General features: G+C 39.3%; 2 protein-coding genes across 2 annotated transcripts; one reads left to right on the plus strand and one right to left on the minus strand.

Annotated features, from left to right (window-relative positions):
• Positions 1 to 105: 105 nt before the first annotated feature.
• Positions 106 to 3,141, plus strand: LOC115003556 (rho-related GTP-binding protein RhoB-like). Its single transcript, XM_029425408.1, has one exon. The coding sequence runs from the start codon at positions 278 to 280 to the stop codon at positions 866 to 868; it is 591 nt and encodes a 196-aa protein (XP_029281268.1). The 5' UTR covers positions 106 to 277; the 3' UTR covers positions 869 to 3,141.
• Positions 3,142 to 4,313: 1,172 nt separating this feature from the next.
• LOC115003554 (apolipoprotein B-100-like) lies at positions 4,314 to 18,349 on the minus strand. Its single transcript, XM_029425396.1, has 26 exons — positions 18,295 to 18,349; positions 17,862 to 17,906; positions 17,514 to 17,626; positions 17,278 to 17,423; positions 16,992 to 17,139; positions 16,444 to 16,596; positions 16,074 to 16,198; positions 15,856 to 15,941; positions 15,289 to 15,739; positions 15,087 to 15,201; positions 14,839 to 14,985; positions 14,544 to 14,755; positions 14,199 to 14,418; positions 13,776 to 13,949; positions 13,472 to 13,675; positions 13,122 to 13,289; positions 12,648 to 12,853; positions 12,378 to 12,524; positions 11,997 to 12,127; positions 11,667 to 11,868; positions 11,334 to 11,506; positions 11,052 to 11,227; positions 10,837 to 10,952; positions 10,351 to 10,724; positions 5,545 to 10,229; positions 4,314 to 5,432 (listed from the first exon to the last, which is right to left on the minus strand). Exons 1-26 carry the CDS (start codon positions 18,347 to 18,349, stop codon positions 4,314 to 4,316), a joined length of 9,891 nt encoding a protein of 3,296 aa, XP_029281256.1.
• Between the last annotated feature and the right edge of the window lie 2,977 nt (positions 18,350 to 21,326).

Raw genomic sequence — 21,326 nt, forward strand, 5'->3', positions numbered from 1 at the left:
TCCTCTACATAAGGAAACCCGATGAGATCCAATCACCTCTTCCTTTGCAAACTGTGATCTCACCTCCCTATTTCCGATTGGATTGCTATATTTAGGAAACCACCCTATGCTTTATAAAGAGATCGCAGTGGTTTCTGGTAAAGGTTCTGGAGATAGGAGACGGGCGCGCCTTAGCCTACGGGATGAGTCTCATTTAGAGTATTAAAGCAGAAGGACTTCTGTTCGGCATCTTTGTTGTTGATGCTACGTTTCAGCGAGCGGTAGTGAAAAGGCAGGAATGGCAGACATACGGAAGAAACTTGTCGTGGTGGGGGATGGCGCATGTGGGAAAACATGTCTACTGATTGTATTCAGCAAAGACGAGTTTCCTGAAGTGTATGTTCCGACTGTGTTTGAGACATATGTGGCGGACATAGAAGTGGAAAACAAGCAAGTCCAGCTAGCTTTGTGGGACACAGCTGGGCAGGAGGACTACGACCGGCTGCGCCCCCTCTCCTATCCGGACACCGATGTCATTCTGATGTGCTTCTCCGTGGACAGCCCGGACTCGTTGGAAAACATCCCTGAAAAGTGGGTCCCTGAAATCAAACACTTTTGTCCGAATGTACCCATTATATTAGTGGCCAACAAGAAAGATATGCGCAACGACGAGAACGTAAAGAACGAGCTGTCCCGGTTGAAACTGGAGCCAGTGAAAGCAGAGGATGGCCGGGCCATGGCCATGCGCATTGGCGCATATGACTATTTGGAGTGCTCTGCCAAAACCAAGGAGGGGATCTGGGAGGTATTCGAAACTGCAACACGGGCAGCCTTACAAAAACGGAAAATACCATCAGGAAGTTGTCTGAAATGCTGTGTTTTGATGTGAATCGACGCTGTCTGGAAAACCGTGACGCGCAGACTAGACTCTTCCCACGCTGGCATCTGGGTCTTAACATGTACGGGCAGTGACAATGGTTTGGATACTCCCTTGTAATCAGACGACCTTGGTTGAACCAAAATCAATGACTTCAAACAGGTTGTTTTGAACACACTCGATGATCATCTGATATCGGGGTGTGTGTGTGTGTGTGTGAAATACACTGGTTACAGCACGTTGTATGTGGGTCACGTGATCCCAGTCTGGCAGGTTGAGGGTTAAAAAGGACAAACTACATATCCTTATTTATCCCCTTCTAATGAAGACGTGTCCTTTCCAAAGGCCTGCTTTCAAGCCAATGTTTAAATTGCTTACTTTTTGTGTTTCAAAGTGTTTGCATAGGCCACTGCCTTACTGCCAAGGTTATACTTTGTAATAAGCAAAGCAGTAAAAAAAAAAAATTGCACTCAATATTAATGTCCACTTTGTATTGTACAAATTACTGTATTTAGTTTGTGAAATTGCACAGCATCTGTACACTACAGTGATTCACAGAAAGTTTTATAAGAAGTTCAAGTCAGCGCAAGGATGCCTATGGTGGTCTGTATACTTTCTTCTGATGTGTTACGCCATTTTGAATAAAGACATAACTTAAGTTTACAGTTAAAGAAATCAGTTGTCTCAGGTGTGTTGGTTGGAACCACATCGTAAAAGTATGTTTTCGACTTCACCGTCGAAAATTCCTAGTAAAGTGTTTTTTAAGCAACAGGCCAAATAACATTGAAGGTCTAAGAGACTGCACATTGGCCTGCCTTGAAAAGGGCTTCACCATATTGTCCAGCGTAGTTAGTTTCAGGTAGATATTTTGTTAAAATTAAATGTAAAAACTCTTAAGAAATATACTTTTTAAGATTGCTTAGCATAATTCTACCCTACATTACAGCTTACCTGAACCAAAATCATCTGAAGCACATAGTATCTCACCGTGTTTCTGAACTATCCACGTCTAGCTGTTTCACAGGCTGGCATATCTCAGCTGTCTCAAATACTTGGAAGACCTGGTTGACACTTTCTACTTAGCTACAGCTTCCTTTACAGTTATGGTGTTGATATTTACAAGAGAAGATTGAGCATGTGTGATGATGGTTTAGCATGTGAGTGCTTTGCTCAGTGAAACACATTTTCTTAGAAAATGTCATGAAAAGAAGAACAGACAATGTCAGAGCTCTATGAGCACACGGTCATATGGGATTATGGGAAAGTGTGGCAATTTACATTTTTTTTGGAACTGTGTCATATGTTATTAAAACCACAATCTTATAATAATTACACAAAAGGATATCCCTTTGACTAAAACAGTAGTGTTTTTGATGAAGGTGTTAAATGTGTTTACAGTAGTAAAGCTGAATTATTATTGATTGAGAAACACAAAAAATACAAACTTTCCATGTTAATGTCTTCCATTATGACTGAATGTACCTCAAATTTATTTGGTCAAAAATATTGTTAGTGCTTTGAAATTAGCAACAGAAATTTAAACTACATTTAACATACTTGTATAATGAATTAAACTCATGTTTGATCTGTGTCTTCACAAAAGTGTTGTGTTGCTGTCCTCTTATACGATAGTGGGAGTGGATAGTGGGAGTGCTTGTTCGAATGACAGCTATGAACATCAATTACAGAGGGTGCTGTAACACTGGGAATCCAGGGTAAAAACCTTGGTGGATTTACTAAACTAATCTAAGTTATTCTTTTAGTGACTAAATTTAGCTTTAATGTAATTTTCCGGTGGTTCATTAAACAACCATAATGAAGATAAATCAGAGTGTAAAAAGAGTGTCTTATAAATCAAACCAGAGTTACAATGGTGTAAAAGTCACATTCCTCCCTGTCTTCTGTTGCTGGGCTTTTTGCTGACTTACAGGACAGGAATGCATTGTGCTGGACTGGTTAATTTTCCCACACTGGCCCCCCTCATGTGCCTCTGATTTCCAATGTTGTTAGGTTATTATTCAGTGATCACACAGTTCAGAGCATATTTTTCTTTACTTTCATTCTTTTGAAAAACTATGGAACCATGAAGAAGAAAAATTATGAAAATGTGCTAAACATGTTTGTTTGTAAGAGTTTATCAAATTAAGACCACATTAATGTAATGAAATAATGTCTAGGTTTGAATGGGACAAACAGACATTTTTGTGAGAAAAACAATACGATATGTAAGGGAACAATTGGTACTGTTTTGGGAACGTCAATAAAAAAATGAATGTGTCACCACCTTTGCTTTTACTTTTTTTTTTGCCTTATTTTCATTTTCACATTAAGGACAAACCTACTTGAAAGTAAAATAATACATTTATTAACAATTATATGAACTTAATTGTTATTTTTGTGATTTTTAGTAGGATACATTTACCCATAACTCTAATATAATATAAATATATTTACTTAAGTACATTTTTAAGGTACTTGTACTTGAGTAACCATTGTATGTTACTTTATACTTAATATTATACTTTTTACCTTACTAAATGTAGGCCTATCTAACAGCAATAGTTAGTAGACAATTTGCTGATTATTATTTTATATACAAAAATATGAGCTTATAAAATAAATATTACATAACAAAACAAACATTAAAAATTCTGCTTTATTTGGCTGCATTATGAATTATTTTGCATTTGATACTTTACATATATTTAGCTGCTAATACTTTCACACTTTTGCATAAGTAAGATTCAAAAAGCAGTTGAAATTTAGTATCTTTATAATGTTGTATTGCTACCACTGCTTATGATTACACATAGCCAATAGCAATCATTGGAAAAAATTATTCATGTATTTGAAAGGGTGACAATAACTGTCAAACTGTTCTCATTGTTTTATGATAAGAGAGCTTGTGTGTCACAGAAGCTATTTGTGTCTGCTAAATTTAGACCCAAGGATACAAACAACTAATGGGCATAAGACAGCAGTGTATAGAGAGCTTTTAAAAAATATACCATATTGTGACTGTGTTCAGTAGGCTATGTCATTTTTTTAATGAGTAACTATATATAGTATTGGTGAGCGAAGCAACTTTGACTCAGACTGAAGCGCTTCATGTCAGGAAAATGGCAATTTATACTTTAGGAGGAATAATATAACTGAAGAAAGTTTTACCACGGTGTAAAAAATCATATCATAGTACCTTTGCTTGTGCTCTTACTTTTAGTTTTTTTTTAGGTTTTTAGACTTTTATGTTAAATTATATACAAGAAATGCAAAGAGATGTACAGTATGCAGTACAAATTGTCTTTATTGAAGGTCACATATTATTTTTAAATAGTACAAGACACAAAGGGGACACGAAAGGACCAGAACAACTGAAATAACAAACAAAATTAATCATTTGAAAAACAGTGTAGAGAGACACACATGGTTACACAACAGATAGATTAGCCACGGTCAATTAGTTGAATGTAGCAACAAATGGTAAAGGAATGTCAACCTCTATTTGTCTGTCGCCTACTCTTACAAATTGTTCAATATTTTTGCTTTTCTTCTTAAGTGTCTCAATGACATTGTTTTGGAAAGCATTCACACGTTTTACCAATAAGTCGATCCAGGACTGGATGTCAGCTTGAAGCTGTTCAAAAGACATGTCAGCCAAAATATTCTGGAGCTTAGCTTTCACAGCTTTTAGATATTCTACAACAATTTTGCGGGCCTCTTCAACCTGCTCGGTAACATCAGCCAGGACACGAGAGTTGATGGCATCATCGTATACTTCGGTCACAAAGGTGGAGAGCTTCTCTACGTTCTGAGATTTAAGGGTTTGGAGAAACTTCTCACTTTGTTCAGTGGCAAACTGCACAAATGCAGATAATTTATTAATGACATCTTCCAGCTGGATTTCTCCCAGTTTCCTAACAGTCAGAATCACTTGGTCTTGAATTTTCCTCAATGCTACAAACAGGTCATCAAGAATTTCTCTACCGCTGACGACGTAGTTAGAGCCAGGAAGGGTGAATTCAATTGCTTGGTAATAATCAAGGACTTCTGTTAACATGGAGGCAAAGTACTCAGGAACCTTTTGAACAGCCTCTTCAGACACATCAGCAATAAAAGCACTCGATTTCTGGTAAACCTCAAGCCCAGACAGCCTCTGTTCATACCCAGGGATCTGGAACTTGGTCTCTCTCAGGAATTTAACGACAGCATCAAGAACAATTTCAACTTTCTTTTGGTATTCTCTGAGGATCAAAATGGTCTTATCTGTGACAGTTGTCATAATATTAGAAGGATATACTGCTGCAAGGTTGTCAACAGCCCTCTTGAACATTACTCTTCCCTGCTCTGTAACCTGCTCAAAAGAACCCTTAAGGCTTCTAGCTTGTCTGTGGATTGTGTTGTATGTCCTGACAGCAGGATCAGACACCATTTTCATGACTGCGGGCACCTGTTTCTTCGCTCCCAGCATTATCTCATGTGGAATCTCCATGTTCCAGGTTGTCTGAAGGTTCAGCTTCTCAGAGTTCATCACAGACATCTTCAGACCCAAGATATCAATGTCGGTTGTTGGCTCGGACTGCAGGGAAAAAGAAAATATAGATATATTACTCAAAAATAAATACACCATTTTGAAACGAAGATTGTGAAAATCACAATCAAAGGTAATTAGTGAGCAAAATGTATCTTACCGGGTAGCGGCCATAGACTCTTGCTTTCACTTGTGCTGGGCGCTTAGTCTGCATTTGAAGTGCAATGAGTCCTGCAGATGGAGTGGACAGAGAGACAACAAGGCCGTCCTCTGGACTTCCAGTAATCACCTGATAGATTTCCATAGTAAGGACAGGTAGATTGACCTTTGCTGAATTGGTGATGGAGGTATCCACATTTTCATAGCTTAAGGTGATGGTGCTGTCATGGTTCCCCTCAAACACTAAATGTTTCGCAGACAGAACAGAGGCCATTTTAAATCCGCCGGCTGTGTTCACATTGGTATTGCCCTCAATTCTTCCAGTCAGAACTTCAAACTCAGAGGTTGAGGAAGCATCAAGTTTGATGAGAATGCTGTCCTGGTTAAGGATGCTGGCATCAGTTTTGAGCGTGATCATTGCGGTTTTCATGGAGAACTCATAGGTCAGATCACCCAGTACTGGGATCTTGATGTTCTGAATTTTAGGGAGGGTGATTTTTGGAAGAGTCAGCTTGCTGAGGGCAGATGGAACATGCAGAGCAGGCATTGTGATGAGACTGACGTCGGGCAGGGGAATGGTGAATGTGGACACCTCGACATTTATCACTGGAACTTTGTATGCAGGGACTGTAAAGGTTTTTGGCAACTCAATGCTATAATTTTCATACTCTGCCTTTGCTTGGTCATAAGATGTAGCTAGGATGGCTGCAGCCTTATCTTTGCTGATGAGCACTTTCTTGTGAAGAGTCTTGACATTGTTATTAATGAAATTGATGACTGGATTTACATTAATGTCAATGGTGATCATATCAGGGTTCTTCGTGTACTTCATCTTGGAGTTCATGTCAAATGTCTGCTGAGTTGTGATCAGGAGGTTGCTCAGGCCAGTGTCTTCCCAGAGAGAGTAGTCTACCACACTTGGTGTCTTCATACCGACAAATGGCACATTTATTTCAGGAATGGTGATAAGCTCCTTTAGCATGTCCAGATTTGCCTCTCCATTAATCTGGGAAAATATGTTAATTTCTTTGTCACCATTATCCATGGTTAAGTAATGTGAGTATTTGTACTGGTTAAATCTAGCCAGACCTGTCCAGCTAGCCTGCTGCACTTCAGAGTTCAGGGTCAAAGAGATGTCATTCTGGAGATCCGTCTTTCCAGACAGCTTGAATGGAAGAGAAACCTTGACATTTCCCTTGTTTTTGGTGTCTAACATAAACTCACTAGGTGTGACCAAAGCAAGCACAGAGTTTGAGAGAGTTCCATCAATCTTTCCAGCTAGCTCAGCAGAGTGAGTGGCAGTGAAATCAATTTTCATGTCTCCAGCATTAGCCTGGAACTTGACATCTGCAACACTGCCCTTCATGAAAGGTGTTTCTGTCTCAAACTTGGCATCAATAATAATGTGGCGGAAAATGCAGATTTCGGCAACCATATTTTGACTCAGTTTGAAGTGGCTGCTACCTGTTGCTCCAGTGAAAGTCACTTTGGCTGTGTGGAGATCCATGACCACCTCCATGTCACTTTTGTGGGTTACTTCATCTGAGATGTCCTGAACTGCACATTTTGCATTGGCAAGATTGTTAATGGTCAGATGCGCAGTGCCAGCCTCAATCTGGATGACATTCTTTTGATTCATTGAGGTTTCACTAAAAATGTTGAGGGATGGCATGTTGATTTTATGGCTGTAGCCAGTCTCCACAGTGGCAGAAACTCCATTTTCCATGGCAAAGATTGCATTGTTTTCAAGCTTGGCAACATAGAGCGCAGTGTCGACATTTGCAGTAGTTTCAGCAGAAGCTTGAGCTGACAGGCCATAGAGATTAATTGTTCCCTTGTGGTCAAGTGTGAAACTTAACTGATCAACTTTGATGTTCTCAGAGATGGACAGGCGACTCATCTTGGGCACAGCAAAATGAGTACTGGCATCGACTGTGAATTCAAGGATTGTCCAAGTAGATGTAGCCTGTGAGTTAAGATTGATTTTGAACTCTGGTGTGACTGATGTTGCTGTTGTGTTCTCAAGGTCAGCAGTGGTCCTAAGTTTGTAATCAGGCGAGGTGACTCTGAACTCTCCGTAGAGTTTTCCAAAACAGGGAATCTTGCTCATATCTGCCACTTTCTCTTTCAACTCCATAGTGAATGTGTCATAATCAAAAGATTTGAGTTTCTGGACCATCCTCAAGAAATAGTCACTCATGTCATCAATCAGCTGTTTGAAGTTAAAGGAATACAGTTCATTCACAAGGTCCTGAACAGGTGCCATAACTCCTTTGAGCAAAGGCTGGATGTCAATTGACTTGAGAGCAGCAATTGTAGACTGCACCTTTTCCCTCACCTGATACTGCTTCATGATTTTAACAACCTCATCCATAATGGCCCCAATCATCTTCTCAATCTCATAGCTAGAGAGGATCTCCTCTACTTTGGTATACATTACATTGAAGTTGTTAACAATGTTATGCTTCTTGATCCAAGCCATGATAGCATTTTTCATTGATTTCAGCACATTCATGACTTTGTCAGTTGGGAATTTGTCTGTCAGGTTGGTCATGAAGTTTTCCATTGAGTTGATAAACTTTCTCAGGTCTTGGACAAAGAGGTTGTAGTCAAAGTTGTCAATGACCTCTTTCAGTTCTGACACTTTGTTCTGCAATGTGGCACTGATCTCATACTTGGTGTTGAAGTCTTTCAGCATCTCAATGCTGTTGTCCATCATTCTCATCATTGTGGTCTTCACATTTTCAATAACTGCAGGCAGATGCTCAATGAATGGGATCTGGACAAAGTGGCTGTCACTATTCTTGTCGTATTTCACAAATCCAGAGATGGCGTAATCTTCATCAGCCGCACTGAAAGAAACAACTCCTGACATCTCAATACCCATTCTCTCTGCATTGTTATAGGCACTCATTTCTTGGTTTAAAGTGTGCTCATCCACCGAGGATGCCATCTTCAGTGTGACACTCTGCTCTTGGAGGCTCAGCATGCTGTTGAATTTGTTGTCCATTTTGGTGTTGATATCGGGTCTGCCGTCCAGTTGATGGGTGGTTGAGGCTCTGTACTCAAATGATTGTGTGAACAACAGGGGTTCTGCCTTCAGGAGGAATTTGCTGTATATTTCGCCGCTCTGCTCACCAAAACAATACACTGCACCATTTGAGTTGAAAATGGCATCAATGTTCAGAGTGAAGGGTGCAGCAACAGTTTTGACTATACTGTCCATACGAAGAACTGGTGAGTTGAAGTTAGCCACATTGTTGAATTTCATTGTCAGACCAGCAATCTCCATATCAGTGGTCTGTGTCATTTGAGCACTCAGGAGTTTACCATTGGTGTTGCACTTTGCAGAGAGGGCCATGTCAACAAACTTGACTTCATAAGTGTGCTTGAGTTCTTCCTTTGTGAATACACCCATCATTGTTCCAGTTAGCTCCACGTTGTAGGGCTCTGCCTTGAAATGGGCATCATTCACAAAGTTAATCTCCATGATCTTCAGGTCATTTTTCACATTAACAGCTGCAGTAAAACGCTCCATGTTAACTGTGATGTCATGCATGTAGGAGTTCTTCTCGTCAAGGAAGTTGTCGGTCTTGGAGCGGAGGGTGAAAGATCTCAGTGTAAGAGACAGTGAGTTGGTATTTTCAGTCCTCATCTCGTTGAGAGATCCAATAATGTTGTTGGAGAGGATCAAGCCATCTTCATTCAGTCTGAGGTTCACTCTGTTTATGGTGTTGATGTCAAAGAGGTCACTCTTAAGGATAGAGTTGAGATACACGTCTTTGCTTGCAAGCTTTCCCTCAACATTGAGTTCCGCCTTGTTCTCTTTAATGGCTCCCTTAGTGGTGAGAGACACGGTTGCACCAGAGGTGTCAGCTCCACCGTGGAAAACATTCTCGAAGGTCATTGGGCTGTGCTGAGCAGTTGTTGTACAGCTGGTGGTCAGGCCATTTGTGTTCAGGGCCAAGGTTGCCTTGTGAGAAGCAATGCTTGAGAAGATGTTCAGGGAGGCATCAGCATTGATCTCCAAGCCAGAGGGGTTCAGCGACCCAGTGAGCAAAGAGTAGGCACGGTTTACTGTGTCATCAGCTTGATTCTCTATCCTCAGGCTGGCCTGTCCATCAGAGGCAGAAAACTCCATCTGGCTACGAAGCATTCGCTCATTAGCTTTGGTCACAGAGTTAGACTGGATGTTAAGCTTGACATCTTTGTAGCTAAGGCTCATTTTGGTGGTGTGCTTGATGGGGTCAGTGTTCATGTTGGTGTTGGACTCAATCAGAAGTTCCTCGTTTGCATATGATGCCTTTATCTTGTTGGAAACCTTCAGGATTTCAGAGTTCACACTCAGTGTACTCTCCAGTTTAGCTTCTTTCTTTGCTGGCTCAACAGAGAAGGTGTGGAGATAAGTGGTGCTAGCAGTCATGGGTCCAACAGACACACTTCCGTCTGTGTTGATATCTCCAGAGAGCATGTTTGAATCTAGTGTGACCTGGGTGGTAATAGTCAGAGAAGTGTCCAGACCCACAGGGGAGACGGCATAGATGTTATACCTTCCTGTCAACATGACATTGTCTGTGACAGCAATGGTTTCAAGCACATTAAAACCTGTGTTCATGAGCATGTGGTTTAGGGAACCATCAGTGGTGAATTTTATATTCTCTCCTCCATCAGTGATTGTTGTAGCTCCTTAAAAAAACAGACAAAACAGTAAAATATAAATTAGCATAAACCTTTACATTGTTTCTCTAGAGTTTAATATAAAATGTATAATTCTTCTAATTAAATATAAGAATAAAGATTCAATTACCCTCAGTTGAGAAGGAGAGCATTTTGATTGGACTATCAGCCATGACGCTGAACTTGACCAAGTAGCTAGGAGACTCTGCAGTGTTGTTACCAGCAGACACAGTTGCCTCCAGGTTATAATAGTTGCTGTTCACCTTGGCAGATACTTCCACCATTCCCATCAGAGGCAGGGTGAGATCATATTCAGAAGGGATGGTAAAAGTGGGGACTTGGATCTCCTGTGAGGCAAACTCAATGTCCATCTGAGGCATGGAGATGTGTGGGGAGTTGACCATTGAAGGTATCCTTAGCTCCTCAGATGATTTGCCTCCAAGAGGTAGAGGGACAGTGATGGTCAAACGTTCCTGGTTGAACTGGTATCTGAATGTGCTATCCCTGGTGAAAGGATTAAAGCAAAAACATGTGTTATTATGTCATTTAAAACAGACATTCAACTGGTGAGTAAATGTTGTGAAAACTAATATTAATAGATGTGGTGTTTACTTACAGGTTCATGAATAGATTTTCAGGCATGGAGGGCATTTCTACACTTCCAATGTTGTTCCTCAGAGTCTCAACATAGGGAACATCAGCTGAGATCTTGTCCATCCAGATATCACTGGCCTGATGAAAACATGACCACATTTTTTTATGTTTTAGTCTGGAAGAGCTAGAACTAAGTCAAGGTCTGCTAAAAATAAGTAATTATTATATTCTTTTCACCTCAACTGCCTTGTTAAAGACATGACTCAGTTTCATGTCGGTCTTGACAACTTGCTGGTCCATGACATCCTCCACAAGCTGCGCAAGCCAGGCCTGGATGGCTTTAGTGTAAGGCACCAGGATCTTAGTATCAGCATTCATGTTGGACATCAGCTGAACCTCAGCCTGGTTTTCACCTGAGATACAAATAATTTAACATTTTACTTTTACATTTGAGACAGTGTTTTGTTAACAAATGCCTGAAATTATGTCCATTAGTAGTACTTTCTTAAACAGACATACCATATTTGAATGTGATGGCCTGAATGGAGGAGGTCTCTGGGAGCTTGACTTCACTTTTGATCTCCATGGTGAGTACATCAGCTTTGCTCATGGTGGCAGTGATGGCGGCGTCAGTCTTCAGTGAGGGGACTAACAGCTGAACTTGCAGCATGCCATCAGTCATGGCCTGAACCCTGTGATTATTAAAAAAAAACATGATCAAGATAATGCCTGTATATACAAAAATGCTGTTGCATAAATGTGGAAATGGGCCTGTTACAGTACATAGCTGTAAGTCAGATAAATTATTTATTGACAGGGTGTTACACAAAGATTTTGGCTGGGTTGACTCACTTGGCACGGCCAATCAGTGAGAGCTGGGGCACGTTCTTGTTGGAGATTTCAAGGATAATGGATTTGCCTTTGGCACTGCTGTCAGTCATGCCAACCTTAACGCCAGCCTCAACATCAAAGTCCGGTACATGGATTTGGGTCGTGAAGACATTCCTGTTCCTGTTGTACTTCATGGTGGCTGTAGCCTCAGATGGCTCAGTACCTAAAGTTAGCAAAGGTATAACTTGATTACTAATGTATGTGACCCTATAAAATGAAAAAGGTAGTTATAATGCCACATAATGAAACCTTTTATCATTATAATTTTTTTTCCAAATAAGATGTTCATACCCTCAGCTCTCAGAGCCAATTCCAAAGAATCAACCTTCTGACGGCCGTCCTTTCCTTCGCTCAGGAGTTTGTAGGCAATGGTGGCTGTGTACTCAGAAACCTCTGCTAAAGGCATGAAGTCCAAAGCAAACCTAGCGTAATAAAAACAAAGTTTAAGTCTCTCTCAGATAAATCTTCTATTATATTTGAGAAAAAAAACGTATTCACAAGTATTTGTGTATTAAGATTAGACTATTTCTACTAAACAGTAGTTATGTCCTTACTGATTGGCATTACAGAGGTCATTAAATTAATGTTTTTACTTTTCTACTTACTTTTACGTTGCAATCAGTGATATTAAAATTGACAAAGTAATAATAGATTCTTCAAATAACAACTTACTCAGTCTCTCCATTCAGGGGGAAGGTGGTGGCCCCGAGTATTTTGGTGCAATATCTGAGTCCAGAGAAGAGAGATCTGCAGCTTGTGTCACCCTTTGTATGTGGGATCACTGCAGCCTGGCCAGCGCCGACAATCAACACTTTGTTGCTATTTCAAAGAAAAAACAGCTAAATCAGTTTCCATCTTCTAATAACGTTGCTGAACATGATGTAATAAATACTGCCATCTACTACTAAAGCACTTACGCCACTATTTTATGTTATTTGTTACCTGATGGTCAAGAGCCTTGTGGTGCCCTGTGGGGCGGGGATGGAAAGCTTGATCTGGTCTTGCTCCATGGTGATCTTGGCATTGAGGGTGCTCTCGTGGTAGATGTTGGTGTGCATCTCAACAGCGGACACAACAAATTCAGGGACATGTACTCCCATCTTTGTCACAAACTCAACTCCAATAGAGGGTGTGAAGAGCAGCTCCTTCTGTAAACAAAACAAAGTAAATAAGTTGCAGTCATGAAATAATATAAAATGAAACTGCTACTATAATACAACAACTACTACTACGACAATATATTGTTCTACTAGTATTTATCTTGAATATTATTATATGTAATATATACATATAACTATGTATTTGATATTTGAGGAAGTACATCAATAAGACAGCAACAGCATATGTATACAACCATAATTGACTTTTTTGACATAGCACTAAGGGTATGTTTAGGACAAAAGATGGAACATTTACCATGTTTGGAGCCATGCGAATGCCTCCCTTTGCTCCAGGAGTGAAGGTGCCAGACAGAGCAAATGTCAGAGGCATACCAGATGATGTTGGCAAGATGAATTTGTTGTCCATAAAGATGTAATGGGCAAAGATCTCATTGTCAGTGCTGGACATCAGTTTAGAGATAACCTGATAAAAAGAAACAATGGTCAATGTTCATTCTCTCTCTCTCTCTCTCTCTCTCTCTCTCTCTCTCTCTCTCTCTCTCTCTCTCTCTCTCTCTCTCTCTCTCTCTCTCTCTCTCTCTCTCTCGCTGTGGTACAGAAGAAGAGGCATTATATTAAATTGATAACAACAGTACAGAACAGTACCTGGGTAGGTATGATCTTCATTAAAATCTCTGCATACATCTGTGCGTTTTCAGCAATAAACTTCAGTTCGTTGCCCTTGATGAAGCCAAGCTCAGCTCCCATGATCTTCAGGTAGGCCGTGGCCTCTGGGGACTCTTGATTTTGCAGATCCTTTACCAGTTTGTTGAAGTTGCGAACAATTTCTCTCACAAGATTTTCAGGAACCTTAGGAAAAAGTTGTATAAGTTGTGGTGATATTAGTAGAAATTATAACATAACTCAGACTAAGAGTCTTTGGCAGAAATAAAAAACACACAAGGTATACCTTTCGTCCTTCAGTGTCCATGGGAGAAACCCATTTATCCATTTCCTCTTTCATCTTTGGTGGAATCTTCTCTAAAGTCCAGTACATAGCCTTGCCCAATGTGTCAGGGAAGAAACCGTTCTTTCCAAATAAAGCATCAATGGTTGGCTCGAAGCCTTTTCCTTCCATGCCAATCTATTGTAAAAATAAAACAATGAGATTCAAAAACAGTGTTGGTGTAGTATGTTTAAGTCTGAATCTGGGCCAAATAATTATTTTACAAAATGCTATTTAGCTTTAAATAATTGAAAAAAGTCCAACAGATCAAATAATAATAAGGCACCTATGAATGTAGTTTTCTGCTGTTAGTGTTTCCAGTAAGTGTAAAACTACAATTTGAAACAGCAATAAATTGCTGATTATTATGACTACAGTTTTACATACCTCCCAAAGATCCATGTTGAAACCAAAAGCTTTCAGGGTAGTTTCCAGCAACATCTCCCTTGGCAACTGGCTACTGGCATCAAAGATCATGTTGCCTTGAATGGCGGCCTGTATGCTCTCATGTGCCATGCCCAGCTTGTAGTTGCGAGACTTTGTGATGTAGTCGCTGTGTGTGGCGACGTCAGTGTCCTGCAGGGCTTCCATTATCTTCTGACCGAGCCTGGGGTAACAATACATTTTCTTTTAATCAGCTGAATATAAGAAGTTGGGATGTTAAATCAGCACAGTATTTCCATTAAATAAAGCATAAATTGGGCTGTCAGTTTGAAGGTGCTTCATTCTTACTTCTGGGTCTCTGAATCAGTGGAGGTAATGATATTGTAGATGTGGGAGGTCACAAAGGACTTGATCTGCATGTTCTGCTCCTGATTAAGCAGCTTTTTCACCATCTCGATGTCACTGTCCTGGGGATTCCTCATCAGGATCAGGTAAGCTGCCAGGCGCTTCTGCACAGCCCCCTTGGGGTACTGGCTGACCCTCTGGAGGTTAGAGCGAACCTGGATAGAAAAACAACAGTGTTAGTCATTGTGGAGACTCCACACTATAAAATTGAGAATCTAGTGGAGGGGATGCTAGTTACCTCATCAGTTGGAGACATAAGTCTGAAAGCCTGGATGGCAGCCAGCTGCACAGACAGTGTGGTTGCAGGCTGTCTCATGCACTTCAGCAGGGTGGTCTTTATAGCAGGGTCAGCAGCCTCCATTGCATCTCCCATATTACCAATAACCTGGATGGAATAGTATATATTTAGAAAAAAACATGTAACTGGAAGGTGCCATAATAGGTTATATGTTTTTAGGTGGCCTGTGTTCACAGATGGTTACCTACCCTCAAGGTCAGGAAGGTCTGATCTTTCTCCCCAGAGCAGTCTGCCCCCAGGAGGGAGGCCATGAACTCAGAGGCAGCAGAGATCTCGGGGGTGACGCCCTCAATCCTGTACAGTCTAGTGACAAAGTTAGATATTAGTGATTAATTTACAACAGAAACCAGCTCTCACTGCTACAGTATAGGATGTTGTAAGTTTACGTACTTCCTGACAGCATTGCTCAGAGCATACATGATGGGTTTGCTCTGCTTGTACTCAGCCATTGCCAGCATGTCCTTAACCATGAGACGAGAGGGGTTATGTAGCAGTCCCAAGGCGTAGACACCAGCATCAACCTCAAGGGCATTCTCATTAAAGGTCCTGAGAATCTTCAGCATGGCGCTGGTGCACTCTGGGCTGCCGCACTGAGCCAAAGCTTGCCATGTCAGAGATTGGGACATGTCCATCATCTCAACAGTAGCAGATGCAAGGACGTCAACCTTCAGGCCACGCAGCTCAGACACCAGCTTCTGGAAGAGGCTGGCACGGTCTTCGCCGTGAGTAGTCTGTGACAGGGTGTTCAGCTGCTGCATGGTGGCAATGGCACCCTCCGTGGTCTGAACAGGGGACTTCTCGTCAGCAACATCCATGGCCAAGTCCACAAGGTTTTGCTCAACTGCACAGAATTATAACAAAACAGAAAGAAAATGTAGACATACGCAGACAACGCATTTGACATAGAGCATATTATGATATCTTCCAAGCTATTTGTAAAAAAAACGAAACACTCACTGTGGTCAAAGACTCTGTCATTGATCTTGGTCGTCTCTCTCAGAGTCACAGTCTGCTTCACCAGAGTAGAAATTCCATATTCATTCCTGTTTGCAGAAGATGAGACAGTTTGAACAATATACTATACTCCCTCTAGAACTAGGTCGCTTTTGAAGTCTAAAATATTAGGTGAATAAGATACTCTATTATTTAGGGGATTCTTTATTGTTTTAACTTACTGGTGGGAAAGGGGCAGGAAGATGTGTTTCTCTGTGCAGATTCCACTGGTCATGTGCTTCTTCTGGTTGTCAAATTTGTAGTTGCAAGTCTGGGTGCTGCTAATCATCTTGGACAGAGGGTAGTTCTGATGGTAGAGAGACAACATCAATGTTTTGTTAGATTATGAAGAGCAGACTGCTGGATAACGGTGAAGAAAATAGCATGCGGAAGATATATTTGACATTTTTGTTTTCAGTTTCACATGGGCTGCTTTTAGTGTTTTTTTCTAGCTTTGTAAGGTGGATTTAATACATGTGAAAATGTTGATTTTTTAATTGATATTATGCTCTGCTTTAGTTGGTGATGGTTAATGGTTAATTTGTCTCTTACCATGCCAGTGATCAGGGCCAGGGGACTGGTGACCTGCCTGCGGGCAAAGTAAAAGTCACATTTGGAGAGATCCCTGTTGACAGTCACATCGGTGGCAATGTCCTCTCTGGTGTTGACACTGAAGTCGGTGGGGCACACTCCATGCACTGTGGCCTGAAAATTAGGACATTATTAATACTGAGGATGTTGGAAAAACAATTTAAAAAACAAAGTTACAAAACATGCAATCTCCCTGAATCTGATTATCAATTGATCTGGAAGATTACCCCCCATTATGAGAGCAGGTGATGACATTAGCAAGATAAACGTATCTAGGACTTTGACCTGCAGCTGAAGATTGTCATTGTGAGAACATGACGTGACAGGAGCATTTATCACCTCTGACTGGGGCAGCTTATCTCCTCGTTGTGCAACTGGTTTATCTTTGCATGAGTGTACAGCATGATCAGGATCAAGCTCTACTCTGTGGCTCCTGCGTGAATTGATTGGTAACTGCCGTAAATACTGAGAAAACAAGACTAAGGCAATAAAACAGTGAGGGGAGCTACCATGTTTTTGTTCTTCTCCTCTTCCATTACTGGCACGATGAGAGCAGAGACGATTCCCCTCTTGATGTTCAGGATGTTGACAGGCTCGTCATCCTCGGGGTAGAGTCTGACACCGATGTGTCCTTCGACTGTGATCTTCAAAGGGTTCCTGTTGACGTGGACAGATAATCATTTGCAACCTGGCATTTAGCCCATTTTCTTTCTTTTATTTCCTAAATTCAAGCCACTTTTCTGATCATCATACATTACATTACATTAGATCGTTGCTGGAAATATAACAACTTACTTGGCCATGGCAGATGTGAAAGCCTGAGCTTTCTCTGCAGGACGATACACTGTGTTCCCTTCTGCGTCCACACCAGAGATCTCGCTCAGAGAGCACTCTGTTGTGCGGAGGATGAAGCTACAGGTCTGGGGCACTTCAACCTCAACCTGTGAAGATACATTTAATTTTTAGTACTACTGTTTTCTCACAAGACTATTATGATTGCAGCAATGATTGTTGTCGGCTGTGAGACATACTTTGCAGGAGACTTTGGGGCCGTTCTTATTGTCGGTAGCTTCGTTCACGCCGTTAAAGGTTTCAGCTTCATAGTCATAGACAAACCGGCGGAAGTTCTTGAATCGTTTGGCCACTAAAACGCATTTAAAACATCAGTTAGAGCTCTCTAATGCTAATGTTGAATACTGTACATCTTTTTTTTTACACTTATATGAGAAATTCACAGACTTTATTTGCCTTTAAAATACTTGAATACTAAGAAAAAAGGTGGAAAGGTGGAAATGACTTTTCTTGTTGTGCATTTATCAAGTTAAATCACATTTTATAATAATTTATAAAACTATGTTAAGATTGAAAAAGCAACTCACAGGAGCAAACTGGAGATTGTTCCTCAACATTTCCCACATCTTGCTCTGTAAAGGATGAAAAACAAATAGTTTGTTCGACATATTAAAAAGCAGCTAAAAAGGTTAAACTGAGAACATTTATGAATGATGTAAAATGTATAAATATAAATCAAATCATTATTAAGCGTTTACTCTTTATTTTGTGCTGTTTTTATTTATTTAGCTAGTCAGTCATTTAAAAAGGGTTTGAATAGCATCACAACTAACAGAACTAGTATTACAAATTTAATGCTGAATACCAAACACGCTATGAAACATTTTCAAACTTACATCTTAAAAACACATTTTAATTAATTAATTAAACTAACTTTTTTTCTCTCAAATAGATTTACATTGAAAATATAAAACATATCCTTAAATTCTATTAGCTTCAAAATAAATACACAATACTTACGGGCCAGTGTGTATGTGCCCAGCAGCAGTAAAAGGCAGAACTTGATACCCCCCATGATGGGCTTAGTAAAGCTCCTGTAAGCCTTAAGGTAAAAAAGAGCCCTCCTCTTTCTGTGAAGACTAATTCTTGTGCTGTGATCCCTTGTCTTTTATAGTTCTGCAATCTTACCGATGTGATTACCAGGACTTGCAAATGTGTTGCCCTGGTTCCAAAGTTTGAGCAGTCCTTGTGGCAGGCCAAAGGTTAAAACATTTCACAAACTAGAACTTGTCTGTCAGCATGGGTGGGGGTGTTCTGTGTGATTATGTTACATTACCTCTTCTGCTTTTCTACTATTGTTGGGGGTTGTTTTCTTGAGACATTAGGCTGAATGTCATTTTTAATGGAGAAATTAATATATTAATGTTTATCACATATCTCTATATCTCAAAAAACATGTGTAATCAGAGCAATGTCATATAATAGCTCATGTAACCTGAATCACTGACTTTGATTGCTTGTTTGTAGTGCTCAAAGGGCAACTAATTTAGGAGTATCAGCAAAATAAGAGGATAACCTTTTTGTATTTTATTCTAAATGTTTCAAAACTATTGTCTTCAAGTCAAGTAATAGCTTTGACTATTTCAGAGTTATGATGTCATGTTGAAAGACCCCAGGAAGTTAAATACTCTGCAGGTTTTTTTTATTTTTAGCACAAAGGTTACAGTGTCCTTTTCTGAACATTTACAAATACACGAAGGCCTCTTTCAGAAAGATAGCCTTTGCCCTATGACTGCTGAACAATATGATTCACATTCACGCAGAATTGAAACCTGAGTCACCTGCTGCTTTTGTTACGCTTGGAGAGTTTTATCACCACATATTAGAGTGTCTTAAAGCTGTAGCATTATCTCTATGATGATATTTATTTAGGCCGTTTCATGTCATGCTGACCATTAGATTTGAGATATTGTGCAAACACACTATTATATTTACAGCAAACACCACAAGTTGGACTTGAACTTGGCTGCTGTGGGCAAGGACTAAGCCTTTGTATATGGGACGCCTGTGCTACTGGTTGAGCTATCGGGATGCCCCTCGTTTTACTTTTTGCTCCACTGAATTTATCTGACAACTGTAGTTACTTGTTTATTTTTTCTCTTAAATTAAGATTAGTATATATTCTAAAATGTGAATATATATATATTTTCATTGTCTATCATATATATATATATATATATATATATATATATATATATATATATATATATATATATATATATATGTATATATATATATATATATATATATTATAATATATATATATAATCATATATATATATATTATAATATAATATATAATTAAAGACAACAAAAACTACAAATATTCACATTTTAGAGTTGTCTAAATGTACAGCATGTCTCAAGAATTCCATACTCCATTGCGCAGAAACAATTTATTTATCACACACCCTAAGGCTAATAGTGACATGGTTTTCTTTATGTTGCTCTACATATTGTATCTCGGTCCCTTCATATTAAATAAGAGTTCAGCCTTTGCAGCTTGGAATATGAGTGAAAACACATCAGTAATGGTGAGATAGTTAAAGCTTATTTCAGACTAAATGATGTGTACGACTTGTCCAGTATTCCTCATAGCTAAAATCAAATTATTATTTGGCTGAACTACATGAATGTCTTTGTCGGGTTTAGGCTTTGTTATATATTTGATCTATTCAAAGGTAGGCTTCCAGTATGTTTGGTTTAATAACAAACTGTGACTGAGACATTGTTGAATAATGTCAGATTTTTTCATATGGCAAAGGTACAGTAATCCAATGCCCTCCAACACAGTGGATTTGATGTTACAGTCAAACACTACATTTAGATGTTAAACTTTGATGATCAAAAAGACTGGTGTCTTAACAATCTTCCTTTCACCTACTAAGAGACGTCTGTGCCAGCTGTTCAGGTTTACAACAGAGATGAACTCAAGATAAGTTAATCAGGTAGAAGAAGAGTCTGAGTTACAGCACTGAGTACAGTGATTACTTTGAGCAAATGGCCGTAATTAAAAGTTATATAATTGCAAAGAAAATGTTAAAAAAGCAATTAGAAATCTGTGCTGAAATTATATTTTTCTGGGGTTGTTGTGAATGTTTCTTTTTAAAATGGTAAATTAATCCGAGAGAGAATTGATAAAGAGGTGGTCACACAAAATGAAATATCAATAGATCATACAGATATCTTGTAAAATGTATTTCTTGAATAATAACATATCAGATTTCAATGACAGTAGATTACCTAGTCTGGTAAATATATTACAATAACATCATATTTGAGTTAATCTGGAAAAAATGGATCCTCTAAGAAAAATCTAAATTGAAGTTCATTCTGTGAAGATGATCATCTGCTGTACTTCAAGCACTGCGGTCGCTCAATTATGTCAATTGGTGTCAAATGGTGTCAACTAAAATCAGATCAATATGGTTCAATATGTTACACGTGGTGTCATTGTATAGCTACAGACCAAACCAATGAGGATGTATAATATCGAAATCCACAAAGCAGTAGATCAGTAAAGTAAAGCAAAAACATGGAGGTACAAATAACATTCAAAACATTTAAAAAAGGGAGCAAAGTCAGCAGAAAAGTAGGATTGAGGTCGTATTAAATAAAAAAGCTTTTACATAAATGATGATGAAGTAGGTGTAATAACAACCGGACTTGGTACCAACTACAATTATGATTCTTGTTACTGAAACACAAAGAAATGTCAAGGAGAAGAGATAAAAACCACAACTTATATTATAACTATAAGTTAACTATAGCACATACAACAAACTGTTGTCATCACATTAAAAATACTTTCAATATCCATTGAACAGCTTGTTCAAAAAGTACATTTGTTATCAACATCTGAAAATTTTTAATATACATATTTGTTGGATATATTTTCTATACTTATTATTATAATTTTTTTATATGGTATGGAATGCCATTTCATTCAATATAAATTCAATATGCCTATGAAATGACTTAATATGGCTTTG

This window comes from Cottoperca gobio, chromosome 24, assembly GCF_900634415.1.
Source record: "Cottoperca gobio chromosome 24, fCotGob3.1, whole genome shotgun sequence".
In the NCBI taxonomy this organism is placed as follows: Eukaryota; Metazoa; Chordata; class Actinopteri; order Perciformes; family Bovichtidae; genus Cottoperca; species Cottoperca gobio.